Source organism: Bubalus kerabau, chromosome 5, assembly GCF_029407905.1.
Source record: "Bubalus kerabau isolate K-KA32 ecotype Philippines breed swamp buffalo chromosome 5, PCC_UOA_SB_1v2, whole genome shotgun sequence".
Lineage (NCBI taxonomy): Eukaryota > Metazoa > Chordata > Mammalia > Artiodactyla > Bovidae > Bubalus > Bubalus kerabau.
Window position 1 is genome coordinate 134372662 of NC_073628.1, and position 25030 is coordinate 134397691.

General features: G+C 45.8%; 1 protein-coding gene across 2 annotated transcripts in view; it reads left to right on the forward strand.

Annotated features, from left to right (window-relative positions):
• CAMSAP2 (calmodulin regulated spectrin associated protein family member 2) overlaps window positions 1-25030 on the forward strand; it is a 97826-nt gene that overhangs the window by 17414 nt on the left and 55382 nt on the right. For both annotated transcript variants that reach the window (XM_055583179.1, XM_055583178.1), the window contains exon 2: window positions 4716-4975. In XM_055583179.1, the coding sequence (XP_055439154.1) occupies window positions 4716-4975 (260 nt within the window). The remainder of the gene's footprint in view (window positions 1-4715; window positions 4976-25030) is intronic.

The following is a 25030-nucleotide window of genomic DNA, read 5'->3' on the forward strand; positions in this document are numbered from 1 at the left end:
TTGCTTTTTTGATGATCCAGCGGATGTTGGCAATTTGATTTCTGGTTCTTCTGCCTTTTCTAAAACCAGCTTGAACATCTGGAAGTTCACGGTTCACGTATTACTGAAGCCTAGCTTGGAGAATTTTGAGCATTACTTTACTAGTATGTGAGATGAGTGCTATTGTGTGGTAGTTTGAGCATTCTTTAGCATTGCCTTTCTTTGGGATTGGAATGAAAACTGACCTTTTCCAGTCCCGTGGCCACTGCTGAGTTTTCCAAATTTGCTGGCATATCGAGTGTAGCACTTTCACAGCATAATCTTTCAGGATTTGAAATAGCTCAACTGGAATTCCATCACCTCCACTAGCTTTGTTCGTAGTGATGCTTTCTAAGGCCTACTTGACTTCACATTCCAGGATGTCTGCTCTAGTTGAGTGATCACATCATCGTGATTATCTTGGTCATGAAGATCTTTTTTGTACAGTTCTTCTGTGTATTCTTGCCACGTCTTCTTAATATCTTCTGCTTCTGTTAGGTCCCTACCATTTCTGTCTTTTATCAAGCCCATTTTTGCATGAAATGTTCCCTTGGTATCTCTAATTTTCTTGAAGAGATCTCTAATCTTTCCCATTCTGTTGTTATTAACACAGTCCTAATATTTATCTGTATATTGTCTGGTTTGACAGTTTCACCAAGTTGTAATAAAGCTCATGGGTGGGGAAGAATGTGAATGCAGTATGTAAATGTAATTGGATGTACAGTGTGGTGAAGTTTGTAAACTGATGGTAAGCAGTCAGTTTGCACAACTGGTGTTTAGGTAGCAAGTCACCTGTAATGGTCAGTTTTCATTGTTGTAGAAAAAAATCTATCATGTATACATTTTATAATAATCTTAAAATCAAATGATTTCACTTTTAAATTTGTTCTACTAGTAGCTTCCGTTTAGTTCCTGGGATACAGGAATTTAAATGAACACTGACCCTGCATTCTGTAGTTTATGACAGAGCTTACCATCACCCTGCAGAGTCTGTCAGGTTTAAGGCTGGCTCACAGCTGGTTAATGCAGCTCTGAAGGAAGGGGAGAGTTTTCAATTATTAAATGAGGATGATATTTTTAGATGTCTCCAAAATCCCAAATTGGTCTAGCTACTCTTGACCTCTTTCCACAGTCCAGTATCCCCACTTGCCTTTCCCATATTTCCACTTGGGTATTTTTGCTGTTGTTCCAAACTCAGCGTGTCTGGAGCTAAGGTCACGGTCCTGCTTCTGGAGCAGATGCTACCTCTGGTTTCCCTTCCTCTGTTAGTGATGTGCCTCTTGCCTTGATCACCTCTGGGTGCCGTCTGGCCCCTTCTCTCTGCTCTGTGCCTGGGCCCTCAGGCTTTGTCCCTGTCCTTCCCTTCCTGTTGGCGTTGCTGCCCTGCCTCCTTCCCGTGTCATTTCTTAGTGTCTGCAGACTTCTGTCTCTGATTTTTATCACCATCAGTATTGAATACTAGATTAACTGTCCCCAGACATCAGTCATAATGGGTCACTTTCCTCCTATAAAACTGTTTGCAGTTCCTTGTTCAGTTCAGTAGCTCAGTCGTATCTGGCTCTTTGTGACCCCATAGACTGCAGCACACCAGGCCTCCCTGTCCGTCACCAACTCCCGGAGTTTACCCAAACTCACGTTCACTGAGTCAATGATGCCATCCAGCCATCTCCTCCTCTGTCATCCCCTTCTCCTCCCACCTTCAGTTTTTCCCAGCATCAGGGTCTTTTCCAGTGAGTCAGCTCTTCGCATCAGGTGGCCAAAATATTGGAGTTTCAGCTTCAGCATCAGCCCTTCCAATGAATATTCAAGGCTGATTTCCTTCAGGATGGACTGATTGGATCTCCTTGCAGTCCAAGGGACTCTCAAGAGTCTTCTCCAACACCACAGTTCAAAAGCATCAATTCTTTGGCACTCAGCTTTCTTTATAGTCCAACTCTCACATCCATATATGACTACTGGAAAAACCATAGCTTTGACTAGATGGACCTTTGTTGGCAAAGTAATGTCTCTGCTTTTTAATATGCATTGGAGAAGGAAATAGCAACCCACTCCAGTGTTCTTGCCTGAAGAATCCCAGGGACGGGGGAGCCTGGTAGGCTGCCGTCTATGGGGTCTCACAGGGTTGGACACGACAGAAGTGACTTAGCAACAGCAGCAGCTAGGTTGATCATAACTTTTCTTCTAAGGAGCAAGCATCTTTTAATTCATGGCTGCAGTCACCATCTGCAGTGATTTTGGAGCCCCCAGAAATAAAGTCTGTCACTGTTTCCACTGTTTCTCCATCTATTTGCCATGAAGTGATGGGACTGGATGCCACAATCTTAGTTTTCTGAATGTTGAGTTTTAAGCCAACTTTTTCACTCTCCTCTTTGACTTTCATCAAGAGGCTTTTGAGTTCCTCTTCACTTTCTGCCATAAGGGTGGTGTCATCTGCATATCTGAGGTTATTGATATTTCTCCCGGCAATCTTGATTCCAGCTTGTGCTTCTTCCAGCCCAGCATTTCTCATGATGTACTCTGCATATAAGTTAAATAAGTAGGGTGACAATATACAGCCTTGACGTGCTCCTTTTCCTGTTTGGAACCAGTCTGTTGTTCTATGTCCAGTTCTAACTGTTGCTTTCTGACCTGCATACAGATTTCTCAGGAGGCAGGTCAGGTGGTCTGGTATTCCCATCTCTTTCAGAATTCTCCTCAGTTTGTTAAGATCCACACAGAGGCTTTGCAATAGTCATTAAAGCAGAAAAAGATGTTTTTCTGGAACTCTCTTGCTTTTTTGATGATCCAGCAGATGTTGGCAATTTGATCTCTGGTTCTTCTGCCTTTTCTAAAACCAGCTTGAACATCTGGAAGTTCATGGTTCACATACTGTTGAAGCCTGGCTTGGAGAATTTTGAGCATTACATTACTAGCGTGTGAGATGAGTGCAATTGTGTGGTAGTTTGAGCATTCTTTAACATTGCCTTTCTTTGGGATTGGAATGAAAACTGACCTTTTCCAGTCCTATGGCCACTGCTGAGTTTTCCAGATTTGTTGGCATATTGAGTGCAGCACTTTCACAGCATCATCTTTCAGGATTTGGAATAGTTCAACTGGAATTCCATCACCTCCACTAGCTTTGTTTGTAATGATGCTTCCTAAGGCCCACTTGACTTCACATTCCAGGATGTCTAGCTCTAGGTGAGTGATCACACCATCAGGATTATCTGGGTCATGAAGATCTTTTTTGTACAGTTCCTGTGTATTCTTGCCACCTCTTCTTAATATCTTCTGCTTCAGTTAGGTCTGTACCATTTCTGTCCTCCTACTGGAACCCTTTCTCTGCCGAGTTGTTCGGTCTTCTGTCTTCCTCTTCCCCCTCCTGTTTAGAGACCCTCTTTACCCTGTGATTGCAGTTTCTGCTTGCTCTTCCCCTCCTGTTTTTCTGGATGCAGGTGGCTAAGCCTGTCGTGGTGCTTACTGCTTTGAACTTGAAGCACACACTTGGTCTCTCTCATTTTGTGCTGGGTTGTTTGTTGCTTACTGTTGTCTCCAGTTTCTGAATTGATAAACTTGATCTGTCTAGACTATTTGTAAATTATTAGGTCCTTGGGTGTAGAGATTATTTCTAAATCCTTAAATTCCCCAGAACCCATACTGGTATGTAAAATAAATGTGCAGTAATTATAATACTGTTATTTGATGAAAATATTTTTCTAAATGATTGGACTTTTCAAAAGCTTTAAGGTAAAAAATTGCTACAGAGTATATTAATACTTGTGAATACGCTCTTTGGACTTCTGTTCATGCTGTGACATTCCTGAGCTTACACTAAAGCTGCCTCTTCAGGAAGCTCCTGAAGTCGGCAGTGGGTGGCCGTGAACCCTGACTCTCCAGAGAAGGTAGACGAGGCCTGGCTGGTGGCTGCCCACGTCCTGTGGCTGCGGCTCCATGTGAGCCTGCTGCTCAGATGCCCGCCTTTCCTCGGGGCGGGGGTCGACGCTCGTTTTCGCCGGGCCTTCTTCCCGGGGAGTGGCCTGCCCTCCAGAGAGACACTCAGAGACAGGTCCCGTTGCTCAGCTGCCCGTCTGTCTCCCTGGGGCAGATCGGTCAGGCACCCAGGAGGGCTTCAGTGGGGTCGGACGGAGGTGGTCATGGGGGTAGTGTAGCAACAGGGTTTTCTGGCGTTCGGGACATTTGAGGGTGGTTGTCCTTGAACCTCAGCTCTAACTGCCCCCGACAGGGCGGGAGAGGCCAGCGGTGGGAGGCAAGGGGACAGCAGACGGTGGGCAGGCGATGTTACACTCTCAGGTGTCGAGGCCTAGGGTCCCTGAAACGGCTGTTAGCCGCCTTTCCTGGTTGGCCGCTTGGATGGGAGGGGATTCACTGGCACGGGCTTTTGGGAATCTTGCCCTCGTTCTGCGTGTCTGAGTGCACACGTGGGAGTGCTTTCTCCCGAGTTGCTGGGCTCAGGAGGCATTTCTCCTTGATGCTTGGCGGTGGCTTTCGTGATGTACTCGGACAGTATCTTCCGTAAAGGAAGGTTCTCTCTCTTTCTCATTCCAGACTGTCTGCCATGGTCAAATAAATCATCTGTTCAGTTAAAGGGTTACTGTTGTTTCTAAAAGAAATCTTTTACGACATAAGTGATGCTATTAAATAAACTGTGTTTCTTTTATACAAATCTTGTAAGAACGTTTCCCCCTTAATCTATGTAGAGAATGTGCCAGAGGAGCTCCGAGAGCCATTCTACACGGACCAGTATGACCAGGAGCACATCAAGCCACCCGTGGTTGGCCTGCTGCTCTCCGCCGAGCTGTACTGCCGCGCCGGGAGCCTCATCCTCAGGAGCGATGCTGCGAAGCCCCTGTTGGGCCATGACGCCGTCATCCAGGCCCTAGCTCAGAAGGGCCTCTATGTCACCGACCAAGAGAAGCTGGTGACAGAGCGAGACTTGCACAAGAAGCCCATCCAGATGGTGAGTCTTCGCGGCCACGCCGATGGCGTTTGACATGTGTGCTTCTGAGCGTGGCGTGTGTTACGCAGCAGAGGGACCTAGGCTTTACGGTTGCACTGCCATCTCTGCCTGGAGTTTAACAATTATCTTTTTCCTCATAAACCTCATTTTCAAATTGAAGATTTGTTTTTTAAGAATTGAAGTATGATTGGTTTACAGTGTTGTGTTTCAGGTGTATAGCAAAGAGATCTGGTTAAGGAAGAGTGTAATGAACTATTTTGGAATGTTTGGTCCCATTCTAATACTTGGGAGAAACAATCACATAATTTCCTACTAAAGTGATTTTTTTTTTTTTTTTTTTTTTCATTTTAAAAGCTTACTTTTTTCCATCCCAGAGACTTTAGGAGATGTAAAGGGCATCCTTGTCTTCTTGGGAAAGAGGTGGGAGTGGTGAGTGCTCGTTTATATGCGTGAATGACCTCTTGGTAGATTTCTGTGTGCTCAGTATTTGAGTTTATTTAGCAACCAAGAACGCATTCTTGTGGAGAACACGCAGTGCAGGGCTGTGTGCTGGCCTGGGTCGAGCAGGCGTGCCCTTCCTCCCCGCAGCTCCGGAGACACGCAAGTGCTGGAGTTCGGCGTGTCCTGCGTCAGTCTGTGGTACGGCTTGAACTCGCGTTTACAAAATCCTGGGCGTCGAGAATGGTATTGGAACAGTGACTTATTCGCACGTTGGATTAGATCAGGCTCTCGTATGAGACTGGTTGTCTTCCTTGGAGGAGAGAAGAGAGGTATATGTAGAAGACTATATGAAATTATGAGACTGAAGAAAGATGAGGGAAAGTTAGTTTACCAAATATAGCACTAGAAGAGCTGATTGACCTACCTTTGCTTTCTGCCTGTTTTCCTTCTTTAAAACAACCTCTTTTTATTACTTTCAAGAAATGGAGAATAACGTCTCGAGAAAACTTTAGTTAATAAATTTAGTAATAGATTTATTAAACTGCAGAATCATTGAGGAAAACTAAGAATGTTTCTTGTCAGCTGGGAGATTGTGGCCTTCTGTTGACGGCGGCAGGTTCACCTCACGGTTCCGTCCGAGGTTTGCACACCTGCATGGCGCCCGTGAGCAGCTTGCAGGCCCCAGGGCTGAGCAGAACTCTGCTCAGGGGGCCCTGCAGTAGCTCACTGTCCGCTCTCTGGAGTCACTGCACTGGGTGGACACTCCTGCTCTGACTGCTTTTGCTTCCTGCTCAGGCCGAGGGGGTGGCTACGAGCGTGTCCCTGTGCCGAGTCTGCATCAGGGTCTGCCCAGTGCCAGTTCTCTCAGGTGCCGGCGGTGCGCGTCACAGGACCTGCTCCTTCTCAGAGGAGGTTGTCTGTTCTAGGTCCTCTCTAATAAGAGTGGAGCAGACTCACCACGCTTCCTTCATTACTTTTCCTAGTGCAGCTTGAGTGTGTGGCGGTGCAGGTTTGGTAGACTGCTCTTGCATTCCCATCAGGTTACTTTCACTCTGCATTGATCTTGCTGTTAAATCTGACTCCAGGAATTGAGGGCTTCCCTGATAGCTCAGTTGGTGAAGAATCCGCCTGCGTTGCAGGAGACCCCAGTTTGGTTCCTGGGTCGGGAAGATCCACTGGAGAGGGATAGGCTACCCACTCCAGTATTCTTGGGATTCCCTTGTGGCTCAGCTGGTAAAGAATCCACCTGCAATGTGGGAGACCTGGGTTCGATCTCTGGAGAAGGGAAAGGCTACCCAGTCCAGTATGCTGGCCTGGAGAGTGCCATGGACTGTATAGTCCATGGCGTCAAAAAGAGTCAGACAGGACTGAGCGACTTTCACTTCACTTTCACTTTCCAGGAGCTGAGGTTTAAGGAACGTGATGTAAAGGGTATGGCCCCTGCTTCTCTGGGTCTGGCTTCTGTTTGTGGGCCTCAGACACTCATGCTGGACCACATCATTTCCCCCTTGCTGTGTTGCACCTACTGATCTGTGTTTTCATTGTATACTTTCAGTTTTTCTTACAACTTGATTTAAGGTTTTCCAGTTGCTGTGAAGTTTTGATTGATGATATTGTGCTATTACTATTTTTCTAAGACCTGTGTGAGAAAATTTCTTAAGAGTACTAGTAAAAACTTTGTTTCTTAAGAAACCATTCTTTTTGGTTTTAGAGTAATAAGAATCAACACCCTTCCTGGTCCTGCATTTTGAGAAGTGTAGTGGAAACTAGTACGTGTAACTGCACTGCTACACTGGCCCCCGCCCGCCTCCCACCTCTAGACTCCCACCTCTAGACTGTCTCGGTCGGAGCCTCATTTCTGCATGCCGCCTCGCAGCCTCTTGGGGAATATGTGGCGGCCGCAGAAACGCCACTGTGCGTGTGAGGTGGGCTCGCTGAACAGAGGTGGTCAGCTTGGGCTGGGTGGGGGTTGAAGGAAATGCCTTTTTTTTTAAAGCAAAAGTGAGAGCACCGGTTGGGGAGTATCTCTCTCCATCTGAGTGGACTTTAAAGACAGATGGTGAGAGTGCAGCCTGTGAAATACGCTCTTCTATATTTACGTCAATGGAAAAGTATTGTCAGGAAGTGTGTTTTTCAATAGTTAGGATGTGTGTTAGCCGTTATTCAGGGCATAGTTGTAGTCTGTAAGGTTGGCGGAAGGGCTGAACCGTGACGTGCGCGTGCCTGCCCCACATCCGTGAGCAGAGCCCAGATGCAGTGCGTGCACAGTCGCTGGGCGGGAGGCGCAGGCTCCGAGACCTGATGTCGGTGCTCCAGTCGGCGACTTGTGCGCCCTGGAACCACAGCACGTCCTAACCCGAGTCAGGTCATCTCTCAGGTTATCTGTCCACACAAGTACTGGTACGTAGGAGGACATGGAAGTTGAGGGACTTGTAGCAAGTGGAGCCAGATGGGACTTGTAGCTTTTGAACTTTCCTCTGCAACAAAATGAAGTTGCATGTGTACTGCGTTTGATATCATCAGATTGGGCTGATGGATTTGATCCGTGTCATAAAATCTTAAATTCTATGAATTTCATAGCTGTAAAGAGCCTTAGAGATCAGAGCTGACCTGTGTGTAGTAGAAAACTTGCCAGTTGCGACCAGCCTGGGGGAACACAGTCCAGGGGGACTTTGAACACAGACTTCCTGGCCCTCCATGTAGAGCTGCTAACGTGGGGCCTTAGAAGAGGGGTCAAGGCACCTTGAGGCATTCAGGGTCCCCAAGCAGGGATCAAACTCATGTCCATGTAGTGGAAGCATGGAGTCTTAACCTCTGGACCACCCGGCAAGTCCCTGGGACATGTATTTTTAACAAGTGTTCAGAGTGACTTCTAAGATCAAGAATGTGATCTGAGAAATTTGAAATTTGATCTACTCCAGAGTCATTTCAAATATGTAATACTTAGAATTTAGAGGTTAAGCAATTTGGCTAGGGTAGCGCTGTTATTTAGTAGCAAGACTAGAATTAGAATCTGAATGAGCTAAAACTCTGACTTTCTAATTTATAATGCTGTAATCCAAAGCAAATTTGACCACTTAAATATTTGGTTTCATGCTGTGTAAACTGTAGACTGGTTATGAACCAAACTCTTGGTTATAAATCAGCTTTCCAGTCATGTTTGCATATATAGGAAAAAGAGTTGATATTCATAAAGCTCTATTAAAGTAAATGTATATAGTATGTGTGATGTGAAATAATGAGATTGATTTTCATGTTTGGTTTATAAAATAACCTTTATTACTTAATCAGATCTTGTTTTGAAGCAGTCATATAAAGAAAAATTTTATTTTGAAGTGCTTTGTTTTAATTAGTACCAGAGAGAGCTTTAGTACTCTGTTTGCTTAATGGGAACTAAAGTGTGCTGATCGATCATTTGATAAGGAAGGCATGACATGTTCTCTCGGTAAACTGTCAGCATTGCTTTAATGGATGTTTGGGGTATTCACACAATATAAGCTAAAAAATTATAATGCATCTCTGGTACTATCCATTAGGGCTTCCCTGGTGGCTCAGGTGATAAAGCATCCACCTGCAGTGTAGACCAGGGTTCGTTCCCTGGGTCAGGAAGGTCCCCTGGAGGAGGCCATGGCAACCCACTCCAGTATTCTTGCCTGGAGAATCCCATGGACAGAGGAGCCTGGTGGGCTACAGTCCATGGGGTCACAAACAGTCGAACACGACTGAGCGACTCACACACAAACACTCACACACACACTCACACTATCCATTACCCTGCCTTGTTGTGGTGTAAGACCAGTGAAGCTGTGTTTAAAACAGAGGGATGATGGAAACATCTGTTTACCCTCAGGAAGGCTATTCCTGCAAGTAAAGGAGTGTTACTTTATCGTGTTTTGTCATCCACATTCTCCTGACCACGGATGCCTGCACTTGGATGATGTGGACCTTAGAATCCAGAGAGAAAGAAGACTGGAAAAATGCTTGTTAGCATGAAATAGGTGCTCCCCGTGGGAGTTTAAGCCGTAGCATTGGGATCCTACAGGCGGGTGTGGTAATTGCTGCCGGCTGGTGAGGAAAGGCGTCGGGGCTGAGTGATTCATGGGGTTTCCGTGGGTGGGAAGGGATCCGTGAGGGGCGGCAGGCTGAAGAAGTTCCCGACGCAGTTTGGGCTCTGCAGGCTGAGCGTCACGAGTGACATCGGCCCCTGCGCGGGGGACATGTGTGAGATGAGTCTGGATAATCGGCCGGTTGCAGAGGCTGTGAGCCCGAGTTGGGATTTTTAACTCTTGTGCATTACAGGGTCATGGAATACGTTTTCGTGCTCTTTTCCTGGGGGTTTGCTGTGCCAGTAGCGGTGCCTGGCTTGTGTTTCCTGCCTGCGGCAAACAAGCGAAGAGCGGCCCCGCCCGCCCGCCCTCCCCCCTGCTGCCCCTCCAGCACACTGGCCCACTGCTGCTCTGGGGTCCCCATGGCGCCTCCGTCGCTGGAACTCAGTCACTTACCCATGTAGGAGTTTGAAAAACCTTTCCCCATGTAAGAAGTTTAAAAATTGCCCTTTAGAGAAAGAGGATTATATAAATGTAAGATTTATTACAGTAGTGGTTGAGGAAGGACTTATTTCTAGTCACCCGTGTAGAATAATGTCTTGCAAACTATGAGCAGAGCTTATCTGTGAAAAATTATTCTAAATTCTCCTGGCATTTGTTGAACAGGATTTTCTTCACGCATAGTGCTTGGTATTTCTGTTCCATGAATCATGGACCTGGTTTGGATTCCATTAGTATTTCAAGGCTCAAAGTCACATTATCTTTTGATATAACCATTTTTTTTACATTTGACTTAGCGTTTATTTTATTTAGAACTCCAGATTACTTTCTCCTAGAAATAACTTGTTGAATGTGTGTTCATTTTACCAGATGACCTCACAAAACCTTTATGTTTATAATAAACCTGAAGTCAGGCCATCTGTTAATTTTTTTCAGTTTATTAACAGCACTTCTGCCACATACTCTGTATTACGTACTGTGACTGGGAGGAGCTTCTGTCCTCCAGAGACTCGCATTCTCCTGGAGGTTAGAGAAACAAGCAACTTACAATACGTGTGTTTCAGGAGTGTAGGGGCTCCAGACTCGCTCCTGCTCTTGGGCCGAGTCTTAATGGCTGTGAAGGGGCTTCCGAGCGGGCACAGAGGTGCAGCTGGTGTGTGGGAGTGCGCTGTTGGAGTGCAGCTTCAGCCCGGGTACGTGTCCAGAGACGACGAGCACTGAGGCCGGAGCACTGGATGAGGATGGGCACCATGACCCCGCGTGCCCTTCATCCTGGAGGGGATGGCTCCACACCAGGCAGGGCAGCATCGGGCTGGGGAGCGAGCATGGAGGCTGTGGGGGTGCCGGAGGAGCGTTGCTGAGCTGGAATCGAGGTGACTCTTTGTGTGTGTTCCTCCCTGCACCCTCCCACCTTGGTGACTGTAAATTCATTCTTTAAGTCTGTTTCTGTTCTGTCAGTCAGTCCATCTGGATCATTTTTTTTAGGTTCTACATATAAGTGATGTCAGATGATACTTGTCTTTCTCTGTCTGACTCCCCTTGGTACGATGATCCCCGGGTCCATGCGCATTGCAGCCAGTGGCATCATGTCGTTGTCTTTAGTGGCTAACAGTCCGTCGTTGTGCCCCCCACGTCTTCATTATCCATTTGTCTGCCAGAGGACCTGTAGGTTGCTTCTGTGTCTTAACCGTTGTGTGTAGCGCTGCTGTGAATGTTGGGGTGCACGGATCCTTTCGAGCCCAGTTTTTCCCCGGGTATTTCTATGCCCGGGAGTGGAACTGCCGGGTCACGTGGTGGTTCTGTATTTAGCTTTTGGAGGAGCCTCCACGGTGCAGTCCATAGCCGCTGCACTGGTTTACGTTCCCACCAACAACGTGGGAGGGTTTCCTTCTCTCCAGCCTTTGTTGTTTGTGTATTTTTTGATAATGGCCATTCTGACCCATGTGGGGTAATACCTCATAGTAGTTTTGATTTGCATTTCTCTAATAATTAGTGCGGTTAAGCATCTTTTCATCTGCCTCTTGGCCATCTGTGTGTCTTCCTTGGAGAAATGTCTGTGTCGGCCGCCTGCCCACTTTTGCCTGGGTGTGTGTTCCTTCGGGATTGAGCTGCATCGTGAGCTGGTATAGACTTTGGAGACTAGCTCCTGGCGGTGCAGCGGCCGCCCCGACCCCCCCCCGACCCCTGACCTGGTGCGTGTTCTTCCTGCACACGCTGTGCTGCCACCCCTGTTCTCGTCCTTGTGGATTTTGCTCTGCATCACTTGTGGGGAGCCTGGCAGAAACTGTCAGCATGAAGCAGGGTGCCCCTCCATGAGAAGGGTGTGTGGCCGCCAAGAGGAACGTGGTGAGAGGAGCACGTGGCAAACTGAGCACAGGGGAGGCTGGCTGGACGGGGCCAGGTCTCTCTGGGCTGCAGCAGAGTCCCACAGGCTCTGCTTATAAACAACCAGAGCTTATCCCCTGGCGCTGATCTGGAGGCTAGGGGGCCAAGGCCAGGGAGTCATCATGGCCGGGTGTTGCTGAGGCCGCTTCTGGGTTGTAGGCTGCCAGTCCCCTGCTGTGACCTCCTGGGGGAAGGGAGGAAGCCTCCTGGGGCCCCTACCTATCCCCTCCCAGGGGCCCCCCTCCTCACACCATCACCTGGTGCTTTCTAGTTCCCGCATTTGAGCTTTCAGTTCAGTTCAGTTCAGTTCAGTCTCTCAGTCGTGTCCGACTCTTTGCGACCCCATGAATCGCAGCATGCCAAGCCTCCCTGTCTATCACCAACTCCCAGAGTTCACTCAAACTTACGTCCATCCAGTCAGTGATGCCATCCAGCCATCTCATCCTCTGTCGTCCCCTTCTCCTCCTTCCCCCAATCCCTCCCAGCATCAGAGTCTTTTCCAGTGAGTCAACTCTTCGAATGAGGTGGCCAAAGTACTAGAGTTTCAGCTTTAGCATCATTCCTTCCAAAGAAATCCCAGGGCTGATCTCCTTCAGAATGGACTGGTTGGATCTCCTTGCAGTCCAAGGGACTCTCAAGAGTCTTCTCCAACACCAAAGTTCAAAAGCATCGATTCTTTGGCGCTCAGCCTTCCCAGTCCAACTCTCACATCCATACATGACCACAGGACAAACCATAGCCTTGACTAGACGAACCTTTCTTGGCAAAGTAATGTCTCTGCTTTTGAATATGCTATCTAGGTTGGTCATAACTTTCCTTCCAAGGAGGAAGCGTCTTTTAATTTCATGGCTGCAGTCACCATCTGCAGTGATTTTGGAGCCCCAAAAAATAAAGTCTGACACTGTTTCCACTGTTTGCCCATCTATTTCCCATGAAGTGATAGGACCAGATGCCATGATCTTCGTTTTCTGAATGTTGAGATTTAAGCCAACTTTTTCACTCTCCTCTTTGACTTTCATCAAGAGGCTTTTGAGTTCCTCTTCACTTTCTGCCATAAGGGTGGTGTCATCTGCATATCTGAGGTTATTGATATTTCTCCCGGCAATCTTGATTCCAGCTTGTGCTTCTTCCAGCCCAGCGTTTCTCATGATGTACTCTGCATATAAGTTAAATAAGCAGGGTGACAATATACAGCCTTGACGTGCTCCTTTTCCTATTTGGAACCAGTCTGTTGTTCCATGTCCAGTTCTAACTGGTGCTTCCTGACCTGCATATAGGTTTCTCAAGAGGCAGGTCAGGTGGTCTGGTATTCCCATCTCTTTCAGAATTTTCCACAGTTTATTGTGATCCACACAGTCAAAGGCTTTGGCATAGTCAATAAATCAAAAATAGATGTTTTTCTGGAACTCTCTTGCTTTTTCCATGATCCACAGATGTTGGCAATTTGATCTCTGGTTCCTCTGCCTTTTCTAAAACCAGCTTGAACATCTGGAAGTTCACGGTTCACATATTACTGAAGCCTAGCTTGGAGAATTTTGAGCATTTCTTTACTAGCATGTGAGATGAGTGCAGTTGTGCAGTAGTATGAGCATTCTTTGGAGAAGGCAATGGCACCCCACTCCAGTACTCCTGCCTGGAAAATCCCATGGATGGAGGAGCCTGGAAGGCTGCAGTCCATGGGGTTGCTGAGGGTCGGACACGACTGAGCGACTTCACTTTCACTTTTCACTTTTGTGCTTTGGAGAAGGAAATGGCAACCCACTCCAGTGTTCTTGCCTGGAGAATCCCAGGGACGGGGGAGCCTGGTGGGCTGCCGTCTATGGGGTCGCACAGAGTCAGACACAACTGAAGTGACTTAGAAGCAGTAGCGGTAGCATGAGCATTCTTTGTCATTGCCTTTCTTTGGGATTGGAATGAAAACTGACCTTTTCCAGTCCCGTGGCCACTGCTGAGTTTTCCAAATTTGCTGGCATATTGAGTACAGCACTTTCACAGCATCATCTTTTCAGGATTTGAAATAGCTCAACTGGAATTCCATCACCTCCACTAGCTTTGTTTGTAGTGATGCTTTCTAAGGCCCCCTTGACTTCACATTCCAGGGTGTCTAGCTCTAGGTCAGTGATCACACCATCGTGATTATCTTGGTTGTGAAGATCTTTTTTGTATTGTTCTTCTGTGTATTCTTGCCACGTCTTCTTAATATCTTCTGCTTCTGTTCGGTCCATACCGTTTCTGTCCTTTATCTAGCCCATCTTTGTATGAAATGTTCCCTTGGTATCTCTAATTTTCTTGAAGAGATCTCTAGTCTTTCCCATTCTGTTGTTTTCCTCTATTTCTTTGCATTGATCGCTGAGGAAGGCTTTCTTATCTCTTCATGCTGTTCTTTGGAACTCTGCATTCACATGCTTATATCTTTCTTTTTCTCCTTTGCTTTTTGCTTCTCTTCTTTTCACAACTATTTGTAAGGCCTCCCCAGACAGCCGTTTTGCTTTTTTGCATTTCTTTTCCATGGGGATGGTCTTGGTCCCTGTCTCCTGTACAGTGTCACAAACCTCAGTCCATAGTTCATCAGGCACTCTATCTATCAGATCTAGGCCCTTAAATCTATTTCTCACTTCCACTGTATAATCATAAGGGATTTGATTTAGGTCATACCTGAATGGTCTAGTGGTTTTCCCTACTTTCTTCAATTTCAGTCTGAATTTGGCAATAAGGAGTTCATGATCTGAGCCACAGTCAGCTCCCGGTCTTGTTTTTGCTGACTGTATAGAGCTTCTCCATCTTTGGCTGCATAGAATATAATCAATCTGATTTTGGTGTTGACCGTCTGGTGATGTCCATGTGTAGAGGAGGACACAAACATTCAGCCATGAAATTAAAAGATGCTTACTCCTTGGAAGGAAAGTTATGACCAACCTAGACAGCGTATTAAAAAGCAAAGACATTACTTTGTTAACAAATGTCTGTCTACTCAAGGCTATGGTTTTTCCAGTGGTCATGTATGGATGTGAGAGTTGGACTATAAAGAAAGCTGAGCGCTGAAGAATTGATGCTTTTGAACTGTGGTGTTGGAGAAGACTCTTGAGAGTCCCTTGGACTGCAAGGAGATCCAACCAGTCCATTCTAAAGGAGATCACTCCTGGATGTTCACTGGAAGGACTGATGCTGAAGCTGAAACTCCAATACTTTGGCCACCTGCTGTAAAGAGCTGACTCATTGGAAAAGACCCTGATGCTGGGAAAGATTGAGGGCAGAACAAGAAGGGGACCACAGAGGAAGAGCTGGTTGTATAGCATCACTGACTCAATGGACATGGGTTTGGGTGGACTCCGGGAGTTGGTGATGGACAGGGAGGCCTGGTGTGCTGTGATTCATGGGGTCGCAAAGAGTCAGACACGACTGAGCGACTGAACTGAACTGAAACATTCAGATCTCAGCAGGTACTCTTCTTGCATAGGGACGTCTCATTTAGTGACAACTGATTTAAAAAGATACAGATATTTTAAAAACAGAGTGTTTGACTTTGCAAAATAATTTTTAAATTTTAAAAGTGTTTTATACCAGGATTCATTTTCACAAGACTGATTGAGAAAAGTACGGCTTTTAATAACCTACGTTTTCAAGAACACATCATGTGAAGTGAAAAATGGCGTGTTCAATGCAGTGCTCAGTGTGATGTTCATTATTTTAAACGACTTGCTCTTAATGCCGTCTCCTTTAGCTGTTGAAAACATATTTTATATATCTCATTTCCCCCCAGTTTTACTGATAAAAACTGCATATATTTAAGCAGTACAATTTAATGTTTTAATATGCACATGTATTGTGTATATTTATCATATTGAACCAAGTATTATGCCTAGTACATAGTGCTTACAAAGTGAAATGTTGACTTCTGGCCGTAGAAATCAGATGTTTCCGATTGCCTGGGACGGTGGAGCGCTTATCCCTAGAGGCCACGTCTGCTCCGTGCCCTGCCGCCGCTGGTTTACCTGGGGGTTTGGCCGCCTAATGGCAGAGGCTGATTGCCTTGTGCAGGCAGCACGGGGATGGAGGCGGAGGCTGAGCTCGCGAGCGCCCTGCCAGGCCTGGAGGTGCTGCGCGTCTGTCTGTCCTGAGTTGGCCCATCTTCCAGGGTCTGTGCCCTGCCTCAGTGTCCCCTCAGTAAGTCCCAGGTGTTTAAATTAGCACAACTCATTCAACAGACCTCTGCCTGCTGTTAAAAGAAACGCAGTGAAACACTGTGTGAAGAATGAGCTGCCTAGCTCCCTTGTGCCCAGTTTACCTGCGTCCCAGTTAACTCTGCGGACAGCTTTAAGCGTAGCAGTGAAGTCTGGAGTGGAGAGAGGCTTTCGCCGCCGTCTGGGTTGGAGTTCTGGAATTCTCTTGACTGAGGCTGACATGGATGCGTTGCGCTGCAGGACCCGCAGCTGGTCTAGCTGCTGCACACACGTGGCAGTTAGGCTTGTGACCTGACTTTTTTCCTGTTCTGTTTGCAAAAAATGACGACTGTGGTTGATGGAACCTACTTCATGCTTGACCCACAAATGGGTTATAAACACACATTTAAAGTCACTTGTTTAGTTGGTTTTTTATAGGGAAGAGTGGTAAGGTGACAGTGTTGGTACTAAAACTAAATACCATACTTATATTTTTCTTAAAAATGTATTTTAATCTATAAGTTACCAACTTGTATCTGTTTTAATGAAAACAAAAAAGGAAACTGTGGGACTAGAGTCTGTGTGTGGACTTGCCACCTTAAGGTTTATTTATCTAGGGCCTTTCCTGGTTTTCCAGTGGTTAGGACTTGGCGCTTTCTGTGCTGTGGGTCTAGATTCAATCCCTGGTCTGGGAACTAAGATCCCACAAGTTGCACAGCATGGCCAAAAAATAAAAAGGTTTATTTTCTCTAATTTCAATGGCATACTTCTAGCAGATTAATTTTCCTGAAATAATACTTTGATACCTGTCTTACTTTCCAATTAAAAAATGTTAGTCATTTTATTTGATTTGAAATTTAGTATATATTGCAGATTCATATGCATATTCTTTTATAAAAAATTTGACTTTTCAGAGCTACCTTCTAAAGTACAATATAACGAGTTACTTCATACTTTGTAAAATAAATTTCACTTGTAAATAGTGAAAGTTTTATTGTCTGTTGGTAATCTCACCTTCATAACATATTCAAAGTAGCAAAAGCTAAATATTTAGAGAGTTGTCTGATAGTATAGACCTGCCAGCAGTAATTTTTGATGATTTTTGAAGGTGAAGTAAATGTATATTAACTAAGACTTTTCATCTTTTAAAAAGAGAAAAAAGTAACTATTCATTGTAGATGACTAAATTTAAAGAAATAGTACTGTTGAAGATACTTTTTCTTTAAATAATATACAGCATTAGCATCAGTTCAGTCACTCAGTCGCGTCCAACTCTGCGACACCAGGCCTCCCTGTCCATCACCAACTCCCGGAATTCACCCAAACCCATGTCCATCAAGTCGGTGATGCCATCCAACCGTCTCATCCTCTGTCGTCCCCTTCTCCTCCCGCCTTCAGTCTTTCCCAGCATCAGGGTCTTTTCCAATGAGTCAGTTCCTCGCAAGCATTAGCTTACAGAACTATATATAAACATATGATTGGAGCACTGAGTTTGAGCTGCTTTTGCAGGTTTGGTGCAGATATCAGGTTTTCCCGTCTGCACAGCTCCGGCCAGCACTGTTGAGCAGTGCACAGGCCCGCGGTGGTCCACAGTCGTCCACACCCCAGTCTGTGTTGAACAAACTGACCCCGCACTCCATCCACATGATACCGAGCTGTTTTTATTACAGCTTGGCAGACTGTAATAGTTTAGCAAATTGTTTTTAATTAATGTCAGTGATGAGAGTTAAGGAGAATAGATGATTACTTAAAAACTGTACAAACTGTTCCATTTGGATGCTTGCCTGTGTTTAGACACCTGGATCAATGAGCTTCTGTGATAGAAAAGAAGATCTTTGTAATACTCGGACTCCTTCTGAGCTTGCCCTGTTCTGTATTGAAAAGAGGGTTATAATGAGCTGTGGCATGGAGTGACTGTGCTGCAAAGCTGTCCCAGGGGCCTGTCTTTCAGGAAGTCCTCTTGCTCTGCTTGCAGGGATCTGAGAATGCTGATCATGAGTTTTGAGTTTTGAGCTGATTCTGAGTTTTCCTGAAGCTCAAATCTTTAGTTTGCGGTAAATAGTCCACCTATGGCACCCCACTGCAGTACTCTTGCCTGGAAAATCCCATGGACGGAGGAGCCTGGTGGGCTGCAGTCCATGGGGTCGCTAAGAGTCGGACACGACTGAGCGACTTCACTTTCACTTTTCACTTTCATGCATTGGAGAAGGAAATGGCAACCCACTCCAGTGTTCTTGCCTGGAGAATCCCAGGGACGGCGGGGCCTGGTGGGCTGCCGTCTATGGGGTCGCACAGAGTCGAACACGACTGAAGTGACTTAGCAGCAGCAGCAGCAGTAAACATTAAAAGGGCAACTTTAGAGAGTGAATTGGGCCGTGAGGAAAATGAAAGCGGGAGGATGTGACGGAGCAAGCTGAGGGGACGGTGTGCATCCCTCGTGGGTGGAAGGGTTGGGGCAGCCTCGCCCAGGAGGGTGGCCGTGAGCAGAGCTCTCCACCAGGGGCCACTTAGGCCGAGATGGGGTGGCCAGCATCCTCGACAGCAAATGAGACAGGCCACCAAGTAAGTCAGCCTCACGTCTGGATGATCAGTTCCCAGCGAGAGTTTCCTGGAGGGAACATGTTCTGAAATTTGAGGTTTCCGGCTACATTTGTTACTTTGTGCTTTGTGAGATGTGAGCCACTTGATTCAGTAAGTGCTTGTTGAGAACCACTGGGGCCTTGGTGACAGGACAGTGATGGGAAGACAGCGAGCCTTGCTTTCACACAGCTAACACTGTAGCAAAGATGAGCAGTAAAAAGCTAAACCGACCGTAACAGTTTCTGATAGTCGTGAACTCTCTGAAGAAAAGACATCGAGAAGAAAGAGGCAGAGGGAGTGGAGTGTGCTGTCTTCCCCCGAGGCGTCAGGGAAGGCCGGTCCGGAGGAGACACCTGCACTGAGGCCTGAATACTGGAAGGACTCCTGGGAAAGAACATTCCAGGCAGCAGAGACAGCAGGCATAGCGCCTGCAGGTGTGTCTCAGGAACTGGAAAGAGCCACCAGATTGGCCGTGAACAAGGTGGTTAGTGATGTTCAGCATCTTTCCATGCTGCTGTTGGCCATCCACGTGTCTTCTTTGGAAAAAATACCTATTCAGGTCCTCTGCCCATTTTTTAATATATTTTTTGGGGGGTTGAGTTTGTTTTGTTTTTGATTTGAGTTCTATGGGTTCTTTGTTTATGGATGTTAGCCCCTTGTATACTAGTAACTCAGTCGTGTCCGACCCTTTGCGACCCCGTGGACTGTAGCCCACAAGGCTCCTCTGTCCATGGGATTCTCTAGGCCACAATTCTGGAGTCGATTGAACATTCTCTTCTCCAGGGGATCTTCCCAACCCAGGGATTGAACCTGGGTCTCCCACACTGCAGGTAGATTTTTTTTTACCGTTTGAGCCACCAGGAAAGCCATCACTCAGTCGTGTCCGACTCTTTGCGACCTCAGGTACAGTAGCCCCTACTAGGCTCCTCTGTGCATGGAATTCTCCAGCAAGAATACCGGAATAGGTTGCCATTCCCTTCTCCAGGGGATCTTCCCGACCCAGGGATCAAACCCAGATCTCCTGCATTACAGGCCAATTCTCTACCATCTGAGCCAGTGCCTATATTTTCTTCTGGGAGCTTTGTGGTTTCAGGTCTTACATTTAGGCCTTTGATCGATTTTAGGGTCATTTTTGTGCATTGTGTAAGAACGTGCTCTAATTCTTCACGTCTGGCTGTTCAGTGCTCCTAGTGCCACTTCAGAGAGACTCCCCTCCATTGGTCTCCTCGCCTCCTGCGCTGTAGGTCGATTGGCCGTAGGTGTGTGGGGTTATTTCTGGGCTCTGTTCTGTTCGGATGATCTGCGAGTCTGTTTTTGTGCCAGCACCACGCTGTTTTGATGACTGTGGCTTTGTAGTAAAGTCTGAAGTCAAAGGTCGTGACACCTCCAATTTTGTTCTTTTTTCTCGAAAAGTTGCGTTTAAAACAATGGTGAGGCACGTGGGTTCTGAAGTGCTTTGGCTCCTTTGGCATCCGACTGAGCACAGCGCTCCGTGTGGCACCACTGTTTATGCTCAGCCTTCCCGCTCCTGCAGAGCTTGTGCCTCACTCCTGGTTCCCGTGTGGCAATGAGAGTGTCATTGAAGACGGCCTGAAAATGCAAGGGAGACTGATGTTTTTTAAAATCTTTTTTTTGTTGTTATACAGCATTGTTATTGATAGATTATTATTTCTTAGTATTTTTCATGATCTAAATTAGAATTTGGATTTGAATAATGTCAGTATTTAATGATTCATTAAAAATCAGTGTTTTAAAGGAGTTACATATGTTATGGTCTAATTATAGTGGGAGCGTTTTATGTGGACATTACTTCTCAACTGTTTGAAAAATCAGTGTTCCTTAAGGTGTTACCAGCTCAGAGGGTTAAAAAAAAAAACTTGATAGTCTTTTGATCCCTTCACACATTTGTTCAGCTTGGTTAGAATGGACAGAGAGGAGATGTGTGTGTCACTGTGGGTAGGAGCGTCTCTTGCGGGCTGTGTCACCAGGCTGTGTGGGGGGTCGGGGGGCTGACAGCGCCCGTGCTGCGTGCACGGACCCCTGTACAAGCTCAGACTCCTTCCTCGTGAGTATTCGTTTTCCAGCCAGTTAGCTGGTGAGGTGCCTTGCAGATCTACAGCTCTTCACCTCTGGCCGGCATCTGTGTGAGGAGGCCTTAATGCTGGCCTCAGCAACTTCAGATTCTGAGTTCTGCCGCTGTGCCGTGTTCCTTCCGGCACTGCTTGCCCACAGGCCTTCAGCCAGGAAGGAACATGACCTCTGGGTGCTTGGCAGGTGGGAGAAACTTTGCTGATGGTGTTTCTGCCATAGCTGTGTTCAAACCTTGTGAAATTTTGCCTGTTGTTATACAGATTTAACTCGTCTTTGTAGTTTCCAGAAACCTGGGTGGTGACCTCCCATGTCACCAAGGAGACCTTGCAACCTTCCTCTCTCTCTTTCCCACAGACAGTGCTTGGCAGACGAACTCTGAGTGCGTTGGAACAGCTATGATTATGCCATAACCTTGTGTGGTTCAATTTCTTTCCTTTTTTTTCTGGTAAAGCTAGTACTGTCAGGCGCATTTTTCATACATACCCAGCTGAAGAAATTTGCTGACAAACTTCCTTTCAGGCAGTTTTTCGAGTGTTAACTGGAGCTTTTCCTGACGGTTATTTTTACATGATAAAGCGTATTTCAGTGTGTTTTGTGCAACTAGTTTTAGATTTTGAGATTTGAAGCACAGTTTTTGGCTCAGCATCCATATGCCTGGAAGACTTTAGAATCTGGAAAGCTATGAAACACAAACACACTTTGAAGTACACCATATGTGACTGGTTCAACTATATGAGGAATGTCATACTGGTTAGCAAATGAAAGAGCATAGCTGTCCTTTTAGGTCTCTGGCATGAGGTGGCAGCAATTATGTTGAGTGCTGGTGATGAGCCTGAGCTGCCATATATAAACTGTCTTATAAATAAAACTTGCCCAGGTCACCACGGTTAGGACATTTGAAAGCCACAGATGTTCCGTACTTAAATCTTGATTAGCTGGATATTATCACCTGCTTCCGGGAATTTCCATGAAGCAGCCCAGGCTTCGTGGTCCCGGTGGTGGTGGCCGTCTTGCCTGCTTGCAGTCTCTGCTGGCTCCTTGCAGGTCCACTGTTAGTCAGCCAGGCACACTCCTGATTTAATGCCTTAAACTGTTGATTGATGCAGCATTTGTTTGGGGAAACATAAGAATAAATGATTACAGTGAAATTCGAAGATTATCTTCGATGATAAACTGCTCTGCAGGCTAATCCCAGAGTCATACGCTGACTGATGCCTGAGGTAATAAACCACTGTAACTCACTATGTCACTTAACATTTAGGGCACTTTGATTTACTTCCATCTCATTTGACCATTCAGGTATGACCTAAATCAAATCCCGTACAATTACACAGTGGCAGTAAGAAATAGATTCAAGGGATGAGATCTGATAGACAGAGTGCCTGAAGAACTATGGATGGAGGTTCATGACACTGTACAGGAGACAGGGATCAAGACCATTCCCAAGAGAAAGAAATGCAAAAAAGCAAAATGGCTGTCTGAGGAGGCCTTACAATAGCTGTGAAAAGAAGAGAAGTGAAAAGCAAAGGAGAAAAGGAAAGATATACCCATTTGAATGCAGAGTTCCAAAGAATAGCAGGGAGAGATAAGAAAGCCCTCTTCAGTGATCAGTGCAAAGAAATAGAGGAAAACAATAGAATGGGAAAGATTAGAGATCTCTTCAAGAAAATTTGAGATACCAAGGGAATATTTCATGCAAAGATGGGCACAATAAAGGACAGAAATGGTATGGACCTAACAGAAGCAGAAGATATTAAGAAGACATGGCAAGAATACACAGAAGAACTGTACAAAAAAGATCTTTACGACCCAGATAACCACGACGGTGTGATCACTCACCTAGAGCCAGACATCCTGGAATGTGAAGTCAAGTGGGCCTTAGAAAGCATCACTATGAGCAAAGCTAGTGGAGGTGATGGAATTCCAGTTGAGCTATTTCAAATCCTGAAAGATGATGCTGTGAAAGTGCCACACTTGATATGCCAGCAAATATGGAAAACTCACCAGTGGCCACGGGACTGGAAAAGGTCAGTTTTCATTCCAATCCCAAAGAAACGCAATGTCAAAGAACGCTTAAACTACTGCACAATTGCACTCATCTCACACGTTAGTAAAGTAATGCTCAAAATCCTCCAAGCCAGGCTTCAGCAATACATGAACCATGAACCTCCAGATGTTCAAGCTGGTTTTAGAAAAGGCAGAGGAACCGGAGATCAAATTGCCAACATCTGTTGGATCATCAAAAAAGCAAAAGAGTTCAAGAAAAAACATCTTTTTCTGCTATAATGACTATGCCAAAGTCTCTGACTGTGTGGATCACAATAAACTGTGGAAAATTCTGAAAGAGATGGGAATACCAGACCACCTGACCTGCATCTTGAGAAATCTGTATGCAGGTGAGGAAGCAACAGTTAGAACAGGACATGGAACAACAGACTTTCCAAACTGGGAAAGGAGTACGTCAAGGCTGTATTGCTTATTTAAGTTCTATGCAGAGTACATCATGAGAAACGCCGGGCTGGATGAAGCCCAAGCTGGAATCAAGATTGCCGGGAGAAATATCAATAACCTCAGATATGCAGCTGACACCACCCTTATGGCAGAAAGCCAAGAAAGTGAAAGAAGAGAGTGAAAAAGTTGGCTTAAAACTCAACATTCAGGAAACTAAGATCATGGCATCTGGTCCCATCACTTCATGGGAAATAGATGGGGAAACAGTGGAAACAGGGACGGACTTTATTTTCTTGGGCTCCAAAATCACTGCACATGGTGACTGCACCCATAAAATTAAAAGACGCTTACTCCTTGGAAGGAAAGTTATGACAAACCTAGACAGCATATTCAAAAGCAGAGACATGACTTTGCCAACAAAGGTCCGTCTGCTGCTACTGCTAAGTCACTTCCGTCATGTCTGACTCTGTGCGACCCCATAGACGGCAGCCCACAAGGCTCCCCCGTCCCTGGGATTCTCCAGGCAAGAACACTGGAGTGAGTTGCCATTTCCTTCTCCAATGCATGAAAGTGAAAAGTGAAAGTCAAGTCTCTCAGTCATATCCGACTCTTAGTGACCCCATGGACTGCAGCCTACCAGGCTTTTCCGTCCATAGGATTTTCCAGGCAAAAGTACTGGAGTGGGGTGCCATTGCCTTCTCCAAGGTCCATCTAGTCAAAGCTATAATTTTTCCAGTAGTCATGTGTGGATGTGAGAGTTGGACTATAAAGAAAGCTGAGTGCCAAAGAATTGATGCTTTTGAACTATGGTGTTGGAGAAGACTCTTGAGAGTCCCTTGAACTGGAAGAAGATCCAACCAGTCCATCCTAAAGGACATCAGTCCTGAATATTCATTGGAAGGACTGATGCTGAAGCTGAAACTCCAATAGTTTGGCCACCTGATGCAAAGAAGTGACTCATTTGAAAAGACCCTGATGCTGGGAAAGATTGAAGGCAGAAGGGGAAGGGGAGGACAGAGGATGAGACAGTTGGATGGCATCACCGACTCAGTGGACATGAGTTTGGATAAACTCCAGGAGTTGGTGATGGACGGGGAGGCCTGGCATGCTGCGATTCATGGGGTCGTAAAGAGTCGGACACAACTGAGCGACTGAACAGACTGACTGACTGATCCCATTTGATGTCTTGTGGGGTGAGAAGGTAAGTATTATCCACATTTAATAGATGAAGAAAAGGACGTTCAATGAAGTCTGAGTGACTTTCAGGTCAGAGTTTGGTTTTTTGTTTTGTTTTTTTTAAGTAATTTTGTTAAGGTATTATTTAAATAAAATGTACCTATTTAAAGTAAATAGTTGTCTTTTCAGACCTTACTGAGGAACTGAACTGACTGATACTAATGTAAATACTACTCCAGTTAAAATGTAGAGTTTCTCTGTGGCTCCTTTACTCTGCATAGTACTTTTAAGGTTCTTCTGTGTTGCGGCCTGTGGCCACACTGTGCTCCTGTTTATCGCCAGCAAGCCTTCTGTTGCAGGGCTAGGACACATTTTACATATCCACTCGTCAGTTGGCAGACATTTCCACTTTCTGCTTACTGTGAATAATGGCTGCTACGAATATTCATCTACAAGTTCTTACTCGAGTATCTGTTTTCAGTTCTTTAGGGTATGTACCTAGCTGGAGAAGTACTGGGTCTTAGTGGTGATTCTATGTCTAACTCACTGAGGAGCCTGCAAACAGTTTTCTACAGGAATTGCACCATTTTACACCGTACCAGCAGTGTCTGAGGGCTGGAAACTCTCCACATCCTCACCAACACTTGTTATTTCTCATTTTAAAAACTGTAGCCATCCTAAGTGGTGGTGAAGTGGCAATCTCGTTGTAATTTTGTTTTCCATTT